General features: G+C 50.7%; 1 protein-coding gene across 1 annotated transcript in view; it reads right to left on the bottom strand.

Annotated features, from left to right (window-relative positions):
* The window catches only part of RIMS4 (regulating synaptic membrane exocytosis 4), a 63,120-nt gene extending 42,512 nt beyond the window's left edge, over positions 1-20,608 (bottom strand). Inside the window, exons 1-2 of the mRNA XM_032592737.1 lie at positions 20,512-20,608; positions 19,876-19,938 (exon numbers count right to left, since the gene is read on the bottom strand). Coding sequence (XP_032448628.1) covers positions 19,876-19,938; positions 20,512-20,608 — 160 coding nt within the window. The remainder of the gene's footprint in view (positions 1-19,875; positions 19,939-20,511) is intronic.
* Between the last annotated feature and the right edge of the window lie 222 nt (positions 20,609-20,830).

The following is a 20,830-nucleotide window of genomic DNA, read 5'->3' as shown; positions in this document are numbered from 1 at the left end:
CACTTAACCCTGTGCACATTGTCCCTCTCCTCCCTCCTTCCTTCCCATAGGGTCTGATGCAAAAGCCTGCTGATGGTGGGAGAAAAAAGAATTAGCAGAAGACACAGATTAAATTCTTTTCCCGTCTCTTATCACCTGAGGAACTCCTCCAACCCTCTGAGCTTCATCTTCCTACCAGTAAAAGGTGGGCGATTTTACCACCTGCTCCAGCAACTTATTTGTAAGGTTCAGTAACACTAACCATACTGATGGTGACTGCCGTTTAGTGAGAACTTTTTCACCACGTACCACATCACCTACAGTAGGGCTGGGCACGTATCAAGCACTCTAAATGTTGAATGTAAATGTCTCACGTAATAACAGTAGTAATGATAATAATGATTATTATGATGATGATGAAGTAGGTGCCTTACTCCTGTCCTGAGCCCATATCACACATTACTCGATCCTTCCAATGACCTGATACTGTTATCATCTCCATTTAAGAGACGAGGACACTGAGACATGGAGAGATTCATTTGTTTAAGGACACATCCAGTAGGGTAGGACAAAAAAGAGGGAAGGTTTAAATGCAGGTCTCTCTGAATTTAAAATCTATGTAGGTTTTGCCTCTAAAATTAAATAAGTATTTTGCAGACAACAAAGGGCTGTACAAATTTGATTTTCAGCATCATCATTGTATTAGGATTAATGGTGAAGGTGACTCTCGGCACAAAGGAAGGACATTCTGCAGTCGAGCTGCCAGTCAATGGGAGGAACTGCCCTGAGGTTATGACTTCCCTCACTGTCATCCAAGGGAGACTGGACAGGGGGCCAAGGCAGCCCCCAGATGGAGACTAGATCAGTATGGCAAATCCTAAATGTGGTTGAACATCAGAATCACCTGGGGAGCTTCTGAAGCAATAGATTTCTGGGTCCTATCTGAAAGTTTTAGTTGAGTCTGGGTTGGAGCTCAAGATCCTGGTGTCAGATGGAAAACACGTACCCAGCAGGTTGGGAATCACTGGACTAGCGAAATGCTGAGTGCCCTCCTCACCCAAGATCCTGGGACGCTAGAAGCCATGGGAGCCACCAAAGGAAGCTAGGATGTGCCCTGAAGAAGCATGCAATCGCTTAATAATAACAACGAAACCTTGCTCGGCGCCAAGCACCTGTGTGGCCCCAGAGACCCGCCCCCCCCGCCCCGCCTCCTCCCAGGCCACCTCCTCCCAACTCCAGCATCCCATCCTCCAGGACACCTTTCCCCACTCCCAGAGCTAGGGACCCCTCTTTGGGCTTGCCAATGACAAGGTTTGTATTTGTGGCATCTGAGCCACCCCAGGCTGTGATGGGGCTGGTGGCTCACTCAAGTCCGTGTGCCGGGCACCCGGGGCCTGGCCTGGGTGCTCACTGCACTCTTGCCGAGAGGCCCTTGCGCTGCTCCATGAAGGATGGGCAGAGGAGGCGGGGAGGAAAGCAACGGCGGCAGGAAGGAAGTAATCCAGGTCACCAGGTTGGGAGGAAACAGAACCTACAATTTCTCCCTGCCACTGTTCAGAAACGGCCTGGGCTATTTATAGCTCACAAGCCTTCTGCTTCTCGCATTTAAATGCGGGGCCAGGCACGGAATAAAATCCTGGGTAAGTCTGTCAGTTTTAAATTTATTTATTTATTTATTTATCTTTTACAAGAACAAGAGCGAAAAGCAGGAACAGAAACGAACCGTGGCTATTAGGGTGAGCTGCCTTTGTGCTGTCCCTGGGCCGGCCTTGGCAAGTCTGTGGTCTACAGACGAATCATACGGTTCTAGACCTGATCCTAGAAATCAGAGTGTCCCTGTGGAGACCAGCCTGCGAAGGTCCTTTTAAGGTGATTTTTAAACAGTGGCTTCAGTTTACAAAAACACTACCACAGCATGACCCTGCCTTGGTTTAAACACACATTCCTGCACACACACATACACACACACGCACACGCGCACACAACTGGAGACAAACAGCCCCAATGGTTAAAACGTTCTGCTTTTGGATGACAGAATCGGAGGCATCTTTATTTTCTTTTTTTGTGCTTTCTCTGCATGTTTCTCAAAATCTCCACCATGGGGACACATAGCACAGACTGAGGATGTTAGACCCAAGGAAACCGACCTTGCTGTTTGCTAGGTTGTGACCTTGGGGGGAGTCTGGGAATAGCAACAGGACTGAAGACTGTACAAGGTAACGCATGTAAAATCTTAGCACAGCAGCTGGAATGTGGTACGTGCTCGGAAATGTCAGCCAGTGTAACTGTACAAGTGTTTGTAACTAGTGAACGCACAATATTGTTTTAAAAAATTAAAATGACAAGTGGTGACTCTACCGCTCCCAGTGTAGCAGGAGCCCCATGAAGGGACTGGGCCAGCCTGGGAGGGCTCAGAGGGCCAGGTCCCAAATCATCCCAGCCAAAACCACAGCAAATGATTTTTCCACCTTTGCAAAGGATGGTGGCTGGGGGTGGGCAGTGAGTCCCGCCCCTCGGCAAGGGCCCAGGAGGCCTGAAGAGGACAACAGAGCTCTAGTCTCCAAGAAGGGCCAGGGCACTAGAGCCTTTCTTAACCACTCACTTCTTTTCTGGCCCCACATCCTCCTGAGGCACCTACCTTCCCTACCCTACCTCCCCAACCCCCAGACATCAAGAAACCACAGGAAGCTCCTCCCTGACTACACAGCCTGGTAAACAGCTTCTCACACCCCCTGTTCAATGGGGTCACCCAGTTATCTGCTCTGCTCCTCTCTCCTTCTCTGCTGAGGGAGGCCCCTGTCCCACCTTCAAGTACCCAGCACACTGGAGCAAGGATCAGTAAATATGTTGGCTGCATAAAGAATGCTTTCAAAAATCACAAAGGGCAGTGCAGAGCAGTGGTTAAGCTAACAGACTCACATGCCAGGCAGGCCTGTTTGACTTTACTACTGAATGACCTTGGGCCAAAGAAGAACCTATCTTCTCTGAGCCTCAGTTTCCTCATCAGTACAATGGGTATGACAATTTTGCCACCTTCATATTCTGGTGTTTCAATAGGATAATTCAGGTAAAGTGTTCAGAGTACCTGGCATGTATGAAAAAAAAAATAAACATTTACCATCATGATGAGGGTGATTATTTTTTTGATGTTTATTTATTTTTGAAGAGACAGAGACAGAGTGCAAGTGGGGAGTAAGGCAGAGAGAAAGAGAGACACAGAATCCGAAGCAGGCTCCAGGCTCTGAGCTGACAGCACAGAGCCCAAGGTGGGCTCAAACCCACAAACTGTGAGAGATCATGACCTGAGCCGAAGTCAGATGCTCAACCAACTGAGCCACCCAGGCAACCCATGATGAGGATGAGTATTAAAAATGAAAAATGAGGGGCTTCAGATCCTCTGTCCCCATGTCTCTGCCCCTCCCCTGCTTGTGTGCATGCTCTCTCTCGCTTAAAAAAAAATAAACTTTTTAAAAAATGTAAAATGACTTAATGATTATTTTTGGATCCCACAGTGTCAGCACTTTCCCTCTGGTCTTGCCCATGGCTCCTCTCTGGTTCAGGTTAGTGGGGCCCTGCAGACTACTGGACAAGCATCTACCTGCACAAAAATGCCCAACTGAGGCTGGGCCTAGGAGAGAAATACAGCCCATTTTCCCTTGCCAAGCAGGACACCCAGCTGGCACTGGAGAAGGAGGGGCCTTTTTCTAATTCATCCTTCCACAGGACATACCATTCCCTTTATTTTTTTAAGTTTATTTATTTATTTGGGTGGCGGGGAAGGGGGGGGTGCACAGAGAGAGAGGGAGAGGGAGAATTCCAGGCAGGCTCTGTGCTGTCAGTGCAGAGCCTGATGTGGGGCTTGAACTCACAAACCATGAGATCATGACCTGAGCTGAAACCAAGAGTTGGACGCTTAACCGACTGAGCCACCCAGGCGCCCCACCATTTCTTTATTCGATCACCCAGGGTGGGGGTGAGAGTGCCTTTCTCTAATATGCACAAAGGTACCTTGTAAGCCATGTGTACCGCAAATGGGACTATGAAGAGAAGGGCCATCCCTGGGCGGTTCTCACTCTTGGTTCAGAGAATGACACAAAGAAAGGGCCCCTAAAATTGTGGGGCCCAGGGCAAGAGTACAATGGAGGCCCTCATACTAAATATTTAAAAGTTATAAATTAGGCTATTGAATAAAATATGTTTTATCCTTCTGTTCTGACAAATATACCTCCATAATGACCTTGAAGGCCAGCACAGGTTCAAATTTAGAATCCACAGTGTTCCATGGCTGAATATGGAATGAGGAGAGAGCGGGTCCTCAGCTGAAGCCTGCCTCTTCCCTTCAGTCCCACCCCCACATATAAAGGGACCCACTTTGCACATCTGTGCTCTGTTCTCACTTCCACAAACAGCCACTTTGGAGCCACTTATCAGGACACCAGTGATGGGCAGAGTCTACCCTCGGGAGGATGGACCTAGGGAAGGGGTCTGCACAGACCCCATAAGGAGACTCAGGGCCATTTGGACAGAAAATTCAAGGGTCCCAAACACCTAGAATATGGCCTAGAAAGAGGGGCCCAGGGGGGGCATATCCCCTTCATGCATAGACTCCCCATCCAGTGAGGAGGGCCACAGAGCTGCCTAGTAATGCTGCGGGCCCCAAACCAGGGCCCTGCTGGCCAGATACAGAGGCAGTAGCCGTACAGCCCATGGTTCCACCAGCAGCCAGGTCCCCCACTCACCACACGTCATGAGAAAACCTGCACGGCCTGATACGGGTCCATTCTTTGGGGGACTGTGGCCCGAGCTGTACCAAACCCTTTCAAAAATCAATGAATTTGTCAGCTACTTGGGGTGGGGGGTGGTGAGGTGAACATGAGGCTTCTGTCACCTTTTTTCTCAGGCAAGGCCCAGATTTAGGGGTTTAAATTTCTGGGGCAGCCCCGGGTATCTGTAGGCCCTGTCCTACTTTGAGCTCTTTTTGGGCCTGGAGACATACAGACCCTATTCCCAATTCCTGGTCAGGGCTGGGGTTTCAGACAACCCTTCAAGTGCAACCATTACCCGAAACAGTGGTTTTCCTTTATTTTTTAATTTTAATTTTTTTTTTTTAAAGACATAGACATTCACCTCTGGAGAGAAATTATGGGTTTCAAGAGTTCTTGACAAAGAGCTTCATTCCAGAAATGTAAAGCCAGCATTTTAAATTTGGTTCTTATTCACTGCTGGGAAGTATTAGAACGAAGATTACAAATTTAATAATGTAACACGGCAGGAATTGGCCCGGCCTCATCTCCAGGAGAGTAATTTGTTCCTGCCTTCAAACTGGCACTTCCCAGCCTCCCAGCATCACCGGACCAGCCTGGTGACACACTCCTGACTTTTTTGTGTCTTGCACTCTAGCCCACGCAGCCAGCCGAGACACCCGAAGATCATCATCACCATGGTCTGGGGATTCAATGCTGGAATGGTCAGACCCATCTGGGGAAAGTCACTATAACCAAAAGGAGTCATCCCAGGGCCTCTTGGATCCCACCTGCAGCCAGACAAGTCCTTGCAAACCCCAGATTTGAGTCTGTGGCTTCCCTTGAAAAACCCAACTGGGGCTCAACTGTCCGTAAGTCCAGGATTCTTGACTTTAAAGATCTAGTATGGTCTAGTCCTGCTACTTTGCTCCCTTCCCTGGGTTTTCAAAACACCACGTGCCCCTCCCACCACAGGGTCTTTGCACAGCTGCTAATAATAACATGAGCTAATATTTACAGAGCACTATGTGTCACACACTATGCTAAGGGCTAAGGGCTTGACAGATGTCCTCTCATTAATTCTCATTCCTACCCTGAGAGGTAGGTAGTGTAGCCAAGTGGTTAAACTCAGATTTTAGAGTCACACAGCTGGATATGAATCCTGCCTCTGACTCTGATGAGCTGTGTGATCTTGGGCAATGTACTTAATCTCTCTGTGCCTGTTTCCTCACCAATTAAACAGGCATATTGATAGTATCTACCTCACAGGGTAGTTGTAAGGCTTGAATAAATGAATGGAGGTGAAGCGTCAGAATGTGATGGGCGCTGCGTGTAAATCATCACTATATTCTTCCCATTTTACAGAGAGGGAAGGAGAAGCACCATGTGATTAAATGACATGGTTAAGGTCACACAACTACCAGTGGGGATAGGTCTCCAGACTAAAGCTCTCAATTTTCACCATGACATATCCATTGTAGAAAATTTGGAAACTACAAAAAAAAAAAAAAAAAAAAAAAAAAAAAAAAAAAAACCAAACTACCCATAATTCTGCCATGTTGTAGCAATTACAGTTAATATCTCCCATTTATGTGGCAAAGAGGAGAAAAGGGGAGACAGCCATACAGACTGAGAGAATCAAGGATTCGACCCCTTACTCCCTTAGCTGACTTCCAAGTCCGTCCTCTCTGCATATGGATGGCATCCTGTCTTGGGTCCCCCCTCCCCTACTTGGCCAACTCATCCCTCAGATCTCAGCTTAGCTGGCCCCTTCCCTGCACTCCCCAACCCAGGGCAGGTCAGTTCTCCCAGCCAGAGCCTTTCCCGGCACCCCCCACTTGTCCCGTACGGCACTTACCACAGTAGTGGACAAATTATTGGTTATTCCTTTGGGTAATCTAATGCCTAGCCCCTCCCCCCACCAGACAGTAAACTCCATGAGAGTTTAAGGGACAGATTAAGACTGGGTTTTTCTTGGGTCATCAGCACCTAGGACAGGGCCTTGTCAACAGCAACTACTGGCAGAAAAGAGGGAGAAACGGAGGTGGTAGGGAGCATAGGAGGGAGGGGGGGGGTTTGGGATTCAGCTCCACCTTTCCCAAATCAATGCCCCTGAGGTGGGATACAGACAGGGAATCACACAGTCCTTGATCCGGAGGAGCTCTTGGTGTGGCAGTGGAAAAATGACAGAAACCACATTCTGCAACCGCCTGTGAGAGAGAAAAGTGCTGTGATTGCCCAGGAGGAGTGATCAACTCCCTGTGAGAAAAGAGAAGTGTACTTCCTGGAGGCGGTGGCATTGGAGCCCTGAAGGAGGAGGGGGAAGGCATCCCAGAAAAGGAAACTGCTGAAGCAGAGGCATGGAGGTAGAAAGTGCAAACTAGACTGCCAAGAATGGAGGAGCCAGTCTTTGCCTAAAAGTAACAAATGGCTGGAAAGCCTGGAAATAAGAAGTTAAAAAATAATCTGCCCCCCCCCCCAAAATGTGTTTTCCTGTTCATTCTGCCATTCTCTTTCCAGTACACTCTTCCAAACACAGCCATCCCCCAAAACTGGCATAAGCGATGTTGTTGGTCCCCTGTCCTGGACCTTTACTACCGTCAGTGACCACTGGCCTGACTTCCTGTTGCCAGAAACTAGACTTCGTAGCTGGAGGGCTACCACCTGTGGCAGGCGGGAAAGGACAGCAACAAATACTCCCCAGCCCAACCCCCACGGCCTTCAACCACTGACAGGAACTGCTGTATACATACCCCAGCTCCCTCACCCCTGGGTGGGATAACCGGGGTGCCCGTTCTGCTCCAGGAGTCTGCAAACTACCACCCAGGAGTTAAATTAGCTCACTGCTTATTGTTGTAAATAAAGTTTTATTAGAACACAGCCTCACTCATCCATTTACATATTCTCTCTGGCTGCTTTCGAGCTCCAACTGTGTAACAGCAGTGGTAAGAGACACCTTATGGTCCACAAAGACTAAAATTACCACTGTCTGTCCCTTTATACAATCTTCCAGAAGCCCCCAGCAAGATTTAACCCTGCTTGCCCTCAGTCAGGGGCTGATATCACTTCGTTCCCTAACTCACTTTCTCTCACACCTCTCCTGAAGTTTTCAGTGATCACCTCTGTGAACACACAAACTGTGTACAATTGCTACGCGACTGTTTGACTCCTAAAATGGCAATTTCGTGTGGTCCATCCTAATACTTATTCAAAGCCTTGTTTCAGGAACTGCTTCTGGGGGAACCCAAACCTGGACAGCAGGGTGTCACTGTGCCCATTTGCAGGCCTTAATTTGAGACTATTCCCTGCACACACACTGCAGAGGTCAGCTCTGGTTTCGAACTCCCCCCCCCACCCCAGTCAAAACCTTGCCAAGTCCTTGCTATGTGCAGTATTATTAGAATACCTTCAGGGTTACCTGTGGCTTACAGCCATGGACTTGTTCATCCAAAGAGGAAAGCAAGGCTCAAAGAGGAGCCCATGGTCATTCAATTGGCAAACTGGCAGAAATGGGGTCTCAAATCCAGGGCTCATTCCATGACAAATCAGCTATCCCTTAACCCTTCTCTTCAGGCAGCCCATTGGGGCCTTTGCCCACCTCTCTGGAAACAGGGTCAATTTTCCAAGAGGATCAGGTGGATTCAAACAGACAAAAATGTTCTGTCAAACCCAAAGGGCTTGAACATCAAGACAGACACCCTTCAGAGAGGTACTTAGAAGCCCACTAAGAAACATGAAACATACAAATACATTCATGAAAAAAATGAAATGCAGTACAGAAATGTTGGAAAAGACCGTAAGTGTTGGAGGCAGACCTGGATTTGAAGCCCTGTCCTACCCTTCGCTAGCTGTGTGACTGTGGCCAAGTCAAGAGTCCATCCAGATCCTTGACTGTTCCAGCCCACCTACCATGATCATCGTACACACCTTGTGGGGCTGTGGAGAGGGTGACCTGAATTAGGGGTGGACACTGCTCAGCCAGAAGTTTCCAGACGGTCAGCGGGGGGATCCAGCCTAGCCAGATCGCCTTCACCAAGCAGGACAGCCATCCCATAGCTTCTGTGAGTAGCTGCAGGTCCTGGCTCACAGCTGCCCCTTCTTTGAACTGCCCTTAGCTAATGGGAGCGGCCTTGCCCCAAGAGTTATGTCCTGACCTTTGGGGACTGCCCACAGCCAATGACCGACTGATATGGGAGTGCAGGAGGCCGGTCAACTCTGCAATGCCACCTGCTCCCTAGAGCTTCCCGCAAATCAGGCTGAGGCTAGCCCACAGCTGAGTGCCCACCTTTAGCTGCCTCTTTTCCTGCCCATCGTGCATCCCTCTTATAGGCCTCCCCTGAAAGGACTGCACAGCACATCACCTGCACGAGAGCCCAAGTCTCAGGCTCAGCAACAGGAAGGAAGAGTTCTTCCCTCCCCTGCATTCTTTCAACTTGAAGACTCCTGGGAGGAGCCTACGAACACTCCGCATGCTCATTTCTCCGGAGCTAGTGGCACCCACTTGATTCCCAACAGGGCCAAACTTCCTGGTGTGGGGGTCCCTCTCCCAGAACTGAGCACACCCAACAGAGGCTGGGCAGAAGTGGCAGATTCCGGGGGCCAGATGGCTTGGGATGGGTTGGTCCTGGCCTGGGGCCCAGAGGCGCCTGGTTCAGTCTTGATGTTGGGCCCAGGCAGATGAAAGATGTTTCTTGAGACATTTGCTGAGGAACTAATTAATTTCCATTACAGGCCCCAATTAGTGACACATCCTCCCACCCACTCCCCAGGCAACTCCAGGCAGCAATTCCCAGGGACATTGAGTGTTGGAGATGCAGGGTGAGGACTTAAAGCTTCAGGTGCAGACAGGGTCCACAGTGGCCACTTGGGGCACCTCACAGGAGAGGAAAAGGCCCTGGCTAGGAATCCAAAAACATCAGCTCTATTCCTGGCTTTGCCACAGACCTGCTGTGAGGCTTTGGCCAAACCAGGCGATCCTTCTCTGGGCCTCAATGAAGACGAGCAGATGACCTCAGAGAGACTCCCAGCTTGGAGGCTCCAAGATAGTAATAGCTTACACTCTTGACACACTTTTGCTGTGTGTGGGCTCTCTACAAAGCACTTTACAAATACTTACTCATTTGATCCTCATCATACCTTCAGGGAAGGGAGGAGCTATTATTAACCCCTTTTTATGGTTAAGGAAACTGAGGCTCAGAGAAGTTAAGTAACTTGCTCAAGGTCACACAGCCAATAAGCAGCAAAGCCAGTATTCAAACCCAGGCCATCTGGCTGCAGAGTCTGCATCATAAACCCCACCAAGCTACACTGCCTAGTCTGACTACTCTCAAACCTTCACAGTGCCTGACGCAGAGCTAACCACCACCATAAGTGCTTAATAAGAATCCGCTAACTGGATGGGGCGCCTGGGTGGCTCAGTCGGTTAAGCGTCTGACTTCAGCTGAGGTCACGATCTCACGGTTTGTGAGTTTGAGCCCCACTTCAGGCTCTGTGCAGACAGTTCAGAGCCTGGATCCTACTTCAGATTCTGTGTCTCCCTCTCTCTCTGCCCGCCTCTCCCCTCCCCCCCAGCTTGTGCTCTGTGTGTGTCTCTCTCTCAAAAATAAATAAACATTTAAAAAAAGATAAGAATCTGCTAACTGGAAAATAAAGAAGAAGCCGGCAGCCTAAAAGACCGCAATGGTATTAGGAGTAGGACTGGGTGGCTGAGGTGGGAGCCCAGCTTCCTTGGGTGTCATTGGTGAGGTCTGGCTTTTTCACTGTAACGTATCATCAGTAACAGCAGAAAGAGCTGGAAACAGTGTTTGTCCTGGGGACGGGGCAGGAGAGTCAGAAGATGGAGGCATCCAGGACAGTTTTCATTGGATACTTTGCGTGCTTTTAAAATGCTGCACCACTGGGGCGCCTGGGTGGCTCAGTCGGTTAAGCGGCCGACTTCGGCTCAGGTCATGATCTCACGGTCCGTGAGTTCGAGCCCCGCGTCGGGCTCTCGGCTGACAGCTCGGAGCCTGGAGCCTGTTTCGGATTCTGTGTCTCCCTCTCTCTGATCCTCCCCTGTTCATGCTCTCTCTCTCTCTGTCTCAAAAATAAATAAACGTTAAAATGCTGCACCATCTAGGGGCGCCTGGGTGGCTCAGTCAGTTAAGCAGCTGACTCGGTTTCGGCTCATGTCAAGATCTCGCGGTTTGTGAGTTTGAGTCCCACATCGGGCTCTGTGCTGACAGCTCAGAGCCTGCTTGCGATTCTTTTTCTGCCTCTCTCTGCCCCTCCAGCACTGACTCTCTCTCTCTCTCTCTGAAAAATAAACAAAAAAAAATTTTAATGCCGTACCATCTGCATTTATTGCCTACTCCAAATAGCACTTAATCTTTTCAAAATTATTCAATGACCAATCAGCCAAGGATCAGCTAGAGAGAAATGGTGCCAGGTGGGATACTCTGGGGATAAAAATGACCACAGAGGGGCTGAGCAGGGTCGGAATGCAAAGGAGGAGATGGGGGGTGGGGAGGATCTGGACAAGTGTCCTCTGTTTTCTGGAAGACTCTGGTTGTGCCTAAACAGACCCTCCTTCTGCAGATGGGCATTCTGAGGCCCAAAAGACAAAGGGAAGTGGTTGTAGAAGATGCTGAAATTCAGCGGCTGAACGGAGACCTCTTCCCTGATTCCTCGTGCAGCCTCTTGGGCTCCACTCAGCACACAGCGAACGCCGGCAAACCAGAGCAGAGCCATGAGTCCAGACCCCGGGTGTGAAGCCCCACCCCCCCCCCCCATCCCGCCCGTCCTGCACCCAGGCAGTAGCTTCCATCTCCCGGATGCCCTATGGGTAGTACGTAGGTTACCTCTAAGTCTCACAAGGTAGGAGTTATTCACTCCATTTTGCAAAAGATGAGGCTGCACATAAGAGTTACATATCGTAGTCAAGAGACACAGCCGGTACATGGCAGAGACTCAAAGCCAAAGCCCGTCCTCCTTTCCGTCCCTGAGCCCCCTCTCCCGGAGACTCCTTCCTATCAGTTTCAGACGAGTCCCACCTGGAAACTATTTGTAAATGCCTTGGTCTTCAGACTCCGAGTTTTATGGGACTGGGTGGGAATCTTATCACATCATAAGGTTTGTCCCCCACTACCTCCAACCTGAGCTAAATCTCAACCTTCCTTAGAAAATTACCAGAGACCCTTTTCTTAGACACATCTAAATTAACTGACTCAGTAAATTCCCTTGGTAGCATTTCCCAGCATTTTGCCCCTCAACATCGATGATTCCTTTGATTTACTTTTTCCCAGCAGAGGCTTGTCCTCAAATGAACCTGCCGGTTTTAAGACATAGCCCTGCCTTTCTCCAATTCAGGAAAGGGACTGTGTCCTGTTCCCTCTGGTAAAGGCACTAGACTTGAACCCCTCAGAATCCCCAGAACTGAATCCAGTATCCCACAAAAGGATATTAAGGCCCAATGTGTTATTCACATTGACTCGTTTATCATATTTATACAGATGACTTCCAGAAGGATTTATGGGGTCCCACACGTTAAACCGGTACAAAGCAGGGCAGCATCTGAGGCTCATTTGATCTGAGACCATGTGCTGGAGACAGGAACGCCCGAAGACTATTCCCAGCTACTGAATTTGGTACCCAATGTCCCAGCATCTAAGACACAGGTAGCCAGGAGACATCCTATGTTAAGAACCCTTCATTTCTCTCCAGCTTTTTCCTCTAACCCAGTAGTTCCCAAGGCAGGGTCCCTGGACTAGCAGCATTGGTATCAGCATCATCTGGGAACTTGCAGAAACGAACTCCAGGCTGAATGAGACACGCTGGGGCGGCACCCAGCAATCTGAGTTTTAACAAGCCCCTTAGGTGACTGTGACCCACTGAAACGGACAGGAATAGCCACAACTGCAGCAGCTACCCCTAACAGAGCATCGACTATGCGCTCAGCATGGAACACACAATCTCATTCATCCCTATAACCGAGGAAACCTTCATTCCACATGCCCATTCTGGACTAGGTGCATCCTGGGCATCACACCACTTATTCCTCATGATAACCCTTTGAAGAACTTACTATGCCCCCATTGTACAGATGAGGAAATGGAGCCCTAGAGAGCTGAAGCCACTTGCCCAAAGTCACACAATTTAGAAGTGGCAGAAGCAGGATGAAAATTCAGGTCTGTTGGATTCCAAAGCCACGTTCTCTCTGTCGCAAAACAGAAGCTCCCTGGGGTCTTTCACAGCTACATCAGCCTGAGGAGCTATGAAGCTGGGTCAGGTAAGACTCAAGGAGGGGAGGTGGGCATGCAAGGGAGGGCGGAGCAGGAGCCCTGCCCAGACTCCACAGTGCCCTCCAGCTACAATGTGAAACGAAGCCACGCGATGCATTTAAAGGCACAGCCACCTATGTCTAAGGGATAAAATAGACAGGGATTCAGGAGGCATGAGTTCTTGGCTTCTCTCTCTGACTTTACACAGATGGAGGGCCTTTTCTCTTCCCCCTCTGGACCCGGTTTCCCCACCTGATACTCTTTACTGTCTGCAAGGTTGAGCGATCTGCCCCCAGCTTACTTCTCTGACCTTGTGTCCCCTCATCCATTCTACGAAACCACACTTTTTGTTCCATAAACACCCAAGCTCACATTGACCTCAGGGCCTTTGCACCAGTGGTTGTCTCTGCCTAGATCACTCTACGCTCTCAGATTCCCACTGCTGGCTCTTCATCATTTAGGCCTCAACTCAAATGTCACTTCCTCAGTGAGCCTTCCCTGACTACCTTACTTATTGTTATCTCCTATCCCATCAGTTTTATTTTCATTTCACTTAACACAATCTGAAATTACTTATATTTTAATTGCTTCCTGTTTATTGTCTGTTTCCCCCACCCCAGAACATAACTCCATGAGAGCAGAAACCATGCCTGCCTTGTTCCCTCATATGTCCTCAGCACTTAGAATACTGTTTGGCACTGAGCAGCTAGTTAAATATTAGTTGAATAAGTAAATGCCAAAGAAGAAAACCTGGACTCAGAGGCCAGAGCCCTGGATCTGGAACATGTGACTCTGGCAAGCCATTCTGCCTCTCTGAGCCTCAGTTTCCTTCCCTGCCTAATGAGGGAAGGACTAGATGCTCTCCAAGGTTCCTTCTAAGAGTGCCAGTCTTGGGAGGCCAGGCCTAGAAGCCACCCAGCTGGTCCATCCAGAAGCTGCAGCTGGCCAGGGTCCTGCAGCAGCTGCCCCCTCCTCACCCCCACCAGGTCCCTACCCAGGCACGCAGTCACCTCACTCCCCCATCACAGAAACTGTTAATGAAGTGCGCACTGCTAAATGCAGTTACAATTACGGGGGCTAAGAATAAGGCACTGACATCAGCCACGTCAGTTTCCGAGTGAATCAGAAAGGGAGGAGGGAGGAAGGAGAAAGGGGAGGGGGGATGGCGCTCTAGAGCTGTCAAGTAGAAATAGCACAGCGTTAAATATAATCCAGCACTGGCCTACATCGGTCTGGAGAGGCAGGTGACGGCTCGGCCCCCAGGGCCAGGGCAGACAACTGGATTCTTCAAGGAGGCCAGGCACAGCCCCGTGATGGGGATCATCCAGGAAATGATGGCCAGAAAGGCAATCCAGTGGACTGGGGTGGAATGGCAGATGCTGGAGGGGCATATCTGAATCTGAACAAGACTCCACACCCCAGCCTCTGTCACTTGCTGTTTTGTTAGCACGAGCACAGCCCCCAGGGCATACACAGCCCTCTCCCACCTGGAATCTCATTTCATGCCAAGAGGCAGAGGGTGGCCTCTGGAGTCAAACACATCTCAGTTTGTGAATCACCACTGTGCAACCCAAGAAAGTCATTAAACTACTCTAAGCCGCTTGGCTTTTCCCCATCAGCAAAATGGGTACATCTGTAACAGTAGCTACCCTTCTGGTTGCTATAGAATTCGGTAAGATCAGGGAAAGCACGGAGCACAGCCAAGCAAGACTTTCAATCATTTTATTTTTATAACCCTAAGAGATGCTAGACAGGATATTTAACCCTTTTTCCAGAAGAGGAAACCGAGGCTCAGGAAGGTTAAAGGACCTGCCTGAGGCCCCCAGAGCCATAGTGGAGTCCAATGCTAGCCCCATGGAGTAACCGGTAGGGGAGACAGTGGATTGCAATGGGGTCTCTCCAGGTGACTGGTGCGGGGGGAGGGGGGGTGCCGCACTGGAGATCTGACAGTAAGACGGGGGTGACAGTAAGACAGGGAGATTGCAAGTAGCCCTGGAACAGGGTGGGGGGCACAGGTTACAGCGCAGGACGTGTTTGCACCCTTTTGAGCACATCGCCCAGACTGGCACCTCTCCAACAATTCTTAAAAGAAACGCTGAAGCGATGGTTGTCAAAGCCAAAATGAAAAGACGGTAGAGGAGGCAAAGTAAAAGGCCCAGAGCCTGGAGAGGTCAGCTGACACGGAGGCGCTCTCACACTCCCGCTCTCCTCCACACCTCCGCCCCGCCCTCACTCAGCCTGCCAGGAGGACGGGTAGGGAGGGAGGCAGAGCGCCACCTGCAGAGGGAGCCGAGGTGGATGGAGCCCTTCTTCCCGCTTCCCGCTTCCCACCAAACAGAACCAGACAGGCCTCGGGCAACTGCAAACTCAAGGAAGCAGGAGCCATGAGTCTGGCTGCTTGGGGACAGGGAAGGGGGGTGTCTGAGGGAGAGGGATTTAAGGAAAGAGCTCTCAAGGCATCAAGGCAGTTCTGCAGGGCAATGATCTGGGTAGTGGGGGAAGGAGTGAATCCCCATGCACCCGATTCTTCTGAGATGCTTCTTTCAGGATAATTTGACTCAGATAAAGTAGTTTGGGTCCATACTCTCACCCCACCCTGTGATATGAACCATGGAAAAAACTGGTTCAATTCTTTACCAGGCCTCAGTTACCCAAATCTGTAAGAGTTCTGCACAACTCCCCAAACATACAGAAGATTACAGCACTTGGTGGTAAATTGAGGGAGGGGACTGAGGGGGACAGAAAGTGGCCTGCCCTAGAAAAACGGGTGGGAATGGAGGCTTCAAAACCTCAGCCTCACACCTCAAGTGGACCTGATCCCGAAGGATATTTTAAGGCCTCTCCCTCACCTTTCCCCCTTATCCACTCAGTCCTAGTCCTGCTCTGAGGCTGAAGCACTGTTCCCACCCACCAACTCAGCGGGAAGGGGTGGGACAGCAGGACGTTTTGTTTCTCAGAGAAAGCTCAGGTCAAATTTCAAGGACAAAAGTTAGCACTTGGTCTGGGAAAGAAAACTCTGCCAAATGGAGTAGATTGGGGGTGGGGAAGGAGGTCCAGTGCTGTCCTTCCAGGTGCCTGGGGTGGGGGCAAGAATGAGAGCTCTAACTCCCCCTGCCGGGATCTGTCTGGCAGGATATAGGCATCTCCGCCCAACAATCCAGGAGAAGAAACTCAGACAAACCCCTCTATTTCCCCCTCTCCAAAAACAACGGGAGTGGGCTTTGGTCCTAGTTTGTGGGATCCATCCACCATGCCGCCCCACCCACCAGATTTGGCCTGAGCGGAAGAAGGCGGTGCAGTGAAGGGCTTTGCAGCCCAGAGATGTGGCCCTAACCGCTAAGCGAGGGACTGGTAGCCAGCCCGGTGTTGCCATGGCAACTTTCTCCAGTGCTGGATCGAAGCATCCTATGGGCAAATCAGAGCTGGCAGCTCCCGCTTCTCCGCCCTTCTCCCAGGCCAGGGAGAATTGGATGCCGAAACCACTTGGTCAGACTCAGGGACACCATCCTCAATTCCAGACCCTGATGTTAACAACCGCCTTTGGTATTTGTTGTAAAGTGGAGATACCCTTACTCCCCAGCAGTGCCCCAATGCACCGTAGCAAGGCTAAGACAATAGATGTGAAGAAAATTAACTGTTAAGGAAGAACAGGGAAACAGGGAGCTGGACTGCTCCCCACCCTCTTGTTCCACAAGCAAGTCCCCCAAATCCCCATCTTTAAACCGCTGCCAAGAAAGAGGGCCCAACTCTGCCTTAATAGCTTTCACAATGCAATTAAATTAGCTTACAAAAATTATGAAAGCTAACATTTTGAGAATCCCACAGATGCTAGTTTACAGTCATGCTCAGAAACAAATCTTATTTGATAATTTGATAATAGCTAACAGGTATTGCGAGCCTACCCGGTGCCAGATACCGTACGTACTAAGCCCTTTGCATGGCAAAAACAATGTAATAATCAAAAGCACAGATGTTTCAGTCAGATCGCTCAAGTTCAAATCCTAACTCCCTCACTTCTTGGCTGAGTGACCTTGAACAAATACTCTCTGTGCCTCATTTTTCTTATCTGAAAATGGGGATGTTAAATGTTAATTTTATAGGGTTGCTATGACAAAAGAATTAAAATAATATATTTAAAATGTGTAGGAGGATGCCTATCAAAAGGTAATAATTTAAAAACTGTTGACCCTATGCAGTCCACACTATTACTTTCTCCCTCATTCAGATGAAAAAGCTGAGGTCATGTATCTAACTCCCCAATTACAAACCCAGAGCCAGCGAGGCTGAGCAATGAAGATATGTACAGGAAAATGCCCCCCAGTCCATGTCTCTCTGAAGCCCCCAGCATCTTTGGAAAAGGGACAAAAGCAGCATAAGAAATGAGTTCAGAGTGCAAGGTTGGGGCAGAGATGCTCCTTGGGAAGAATTCTAGGAATCTTCAATGACCGGCATCCTGAGCTTTAGGGTGGCTAGAACAGGGTGAGAGGAAGGAGCAGCTTCCTATGCTCACAAAATGTCCAAGCCTCCCAAGCCCGATGCAGGAAAGTACTCTGGCCCAGTTAAGACTAATGAAATAGACTTCTCCTCACACAGTTTCTCAGGAAACCAGCTGAAGGTGCAGGTGAACCCTGAAGATGGCTCTGGCTCAACCTGGGTGATGGACACGATGCATTCAATAGGATTTGGAAGCAGCATCAAAGAGGAGGCATCTAGATGAGCCAGAAGCCATCAGGGACACACCTCTAAGCCATCAGACAGCCCTGCATTCATGGGCCAGGGGAGGAGGGATCAGGGCAGTGGAAGGCAGAGGGAAGCCAGTTCTGATAGCCCTCCTACTGAAGCAGTCTCTGTCTAGCAGGTGATAGATTATTCAAACTGCTTTTAGAAATTAGTTCAGCACAGTGCTGTTCTAAAAGAATAAATCCAAAAGGCTTTTTTTAGGAGAAAATTAATGACTTTGAGAAGAACAAGAGAAATTAAGCACCAAGAGAATGTTTCCTACTTCTGATTTTTACCAGACACTCATTAGTCTTCCGGAAATGAAACTTGACTTTCTCCCTCCCCCTCCCAAACTCAAAGCATCCCTTAAGATGAGCAGACAATGAGTACAAGATGCCCAAACCAAACTCTTGGCTGGCAGCCGTTCCCTGGGGCCTCCTCACCTGGGAACCATTTTCTACACAGTGAGATTTAGTTTTTTAAAAAATCCTCTTTCAGACAGAGGGCTAGTAGTTTACTGGAAAGAGAACTGGAAACCTGATTTTAGTCTCAGCTCTATACCTACCTCATTGGATGACCTTGGGTTACACACACACACACACACACACACACACACACACACACACACACATATACACTCATCCACTTGAGCTCCAAAAGGGGTTGGACAGGATGATTTCTAGGTCTCTTCCGAGTCCAAGACAAGAATTTGAAGAAACTTGCTGGAAAAAACATCAGGTAGGATCTTTTTTTTAAAAAAATCTCTATTATAACATCAAGGACTCTATTCTGACTTAAGTGAAATCGGAACAACTTGCCTGCAACCAGCAATAATAACCAAGGCTCCTGACCCATGACATGGGATACGACTTAGGAGAAAAACCTAACTGTCCCTGCCATTGTCCCTGTCCCTGCACCTCCAAACCCATGCTCCTGCCCAACCTGCCTCTTGAGACCAGGTAGCCTATTGAACTTCAGGAGAGTCCTTGACCATTAAGTGAAAGGTGGAAGCATCATCTCACTTCTGCTGGTGGGGATCCCTCTCCCAGCTCTCATGCTAACCTGATTTCCTCCAGTGGAGGCCACTGTGTTGCACAGCCCCTCCATACCTCCTTACCTGGCCAGAATAATGACCTCCCTCAGCTACATCAAGGGATAAGTTAACCCTCTGAGCCTCGGTTATTTTTTTCCATAAAATGGTGATTCTGTACAATGGTTTTGCAGTAATCGTATTTACCCTACTCCCAACTCTAGGTCTGTGGGGAATCTGTCTCACACACACACACACACACACACACACCCAATCCATTCACTTGGCCAACAAATTCTTCTGGAGAACCTTTTCTCCACCTGCCTCTTGCTCTAGCAGGAGGACATGAGCACCCATTACCCATGGCTCCATCCCATGTCTCACCAGATAACTCGGTGACCAGACAAGGGTCTCTGCAGGCAGGGAGTCTTAAGCAGGACCCATAAACTCCCTAACACTGCAGACAAAATTTTGAGGATGGTTCGTATGTGTATGTTTTGAAGAGACAGTTCATATTTTCATCAGGTTCTCAAAAGTGTCCGTGAAACCATTTTGCTACTCCCCACCACCTACACCCCTCTCGTTTTTGTCCTCTCGCTGAACTCACTCTCAGATGTTCAGCTTCTGTTACCTCAGATTTTCAGAAAACATTTTTAACTGCACCCCGTGTCTGAGGGACTGCCATCCCATTTTACAGATGGGGATATGGAGGCTAGGAGTGACATGACTTGCCCAAGGTCACAGCTAATAAGCTGAGAAGCAAGACTGGAACCTGATGCTGACTCCCAATCTGGCACTCTTTGGGGAACTCTCACCCAAGCCCTCTAGTTGCCCCACCTGTTGGTGGATTCGCTACTTCACCGCGGAAACAGATCCGGAGCCCTCACGTTCCCTCTTCCCGATCCCAGGGCCCCAAAGAGCAGGTTTCCCTACATTTCCCCGCCCCTCGGGCTCTGGCTGAGGCTGCGCGCAGGCCCGGGAGCGCGAGGTTCGGGCCGCCGGATGGTGACCGGGTTCAGCCCACCCAAAGGGGCTACTCCAGGGACAAGAGCACCCAGGGGCCGGGCACACTCCGGAGGGTGCGCAGGTGAGGAGTTGGCGCCGCCCTACGTCTCCTTCCAGGACGAGCGGGGAGGAAAGGCCGCACCCGGCCAGTCTTCCCGCGGCCCGCCCCAGTCTGATAGGAACCAGGAGTCCGGAGCCCCAGCTTCTGGGGGAAGAAGAGGAGAGACAAATGGGGACGCTCAAGGCCTTGGGCGCAGGGCGGGGGTCTTGGCCAGGGAGCCTCTGGATGCAGGCAAGACAAAGATGGAGAAGTAAGGTCTGCGCGCCACCTCCAACGGCGGGGGGCGCGTCAGAGCCCCAGGGGTGAGGCTGCCAAAGCCCCGGGGCTCGAGGAGTGGGCACCACAGGCGGGAGGCTCAGGGAGGGCGGCAGGTCGGATCCAGGGACAAGACAGGGGGCACCCGGCAGGCTCGGGTGAGTAAAGAGAGCTGGTCCGGGCGACCCCACGGGCCCACCTGCGGGAAAGGGGTGAATGCAGAGGAGCTCGGGGTCCCTGGGGACGGCTGGAGGCTAGAAGGCACCGCAGCTCTAGACCTTGAGGCCTCGTGGGTGGGGGCGTATCCCGAGCGGGACTGCCAATGGGGTGGAGAGAGTGGCCCCCTCTTAGGGCGCACCCGGTCGGGCAGGGGGCCTCCGGCCCCGGCTCCCGGGACCACCTCCGCCCCCCCCCCCCCACACACACACCGCCCCGGGGATCGGGGGCGGGCGGCGCGCTTACCCGCGTCCTCGTCGTCGAAGGAGTTCATGCACGGGAAGTAGATGGCGAGCGCCTCGAAGGAGGCGGACAGGCTGAGGCGGCTCTGCGAGCGCTCCATGCCGGCGCCGGCGCCCGGAGCCTCGGCCGCGGCGGCGGCGGCGGCGGCGGGCGGCTTGGGCAGCTTGGCCGCCCCATTCTTAACGCGGAGTACGGCGCGCGGCGTGGTGGCGGCGGCCCGGGGCTAGGCCGGGGCTCCGCGGCGGGGCTGGCGGGCGCGGCGGGGCACGGCGGGCGGCGGGCGGGCCGGGAGCGGGCGGCGCGCGGAGCCCGAGGCGCGCTG

The sequence above is a fragment of the Lynx canadensis genome, chromosome A3 (assembly GCF_007474595.2).
Source record: "Lynx canadensis isolate LIC74 chromosome A3, mLynCan4.pri.v2, whole genome shotgun sequence".
NCBI classification, from domain to species: domain Eukaryota; kingdom Metazoa; phylum Chordata; class Mammalia; order Carnivora; family Felidae; genus Lynx; species Lynx canadensis.
Note: the sequence above shows the minus strand (reverse complement) of the source record. Positions and strands in the feature narration are given on the sequence as shown.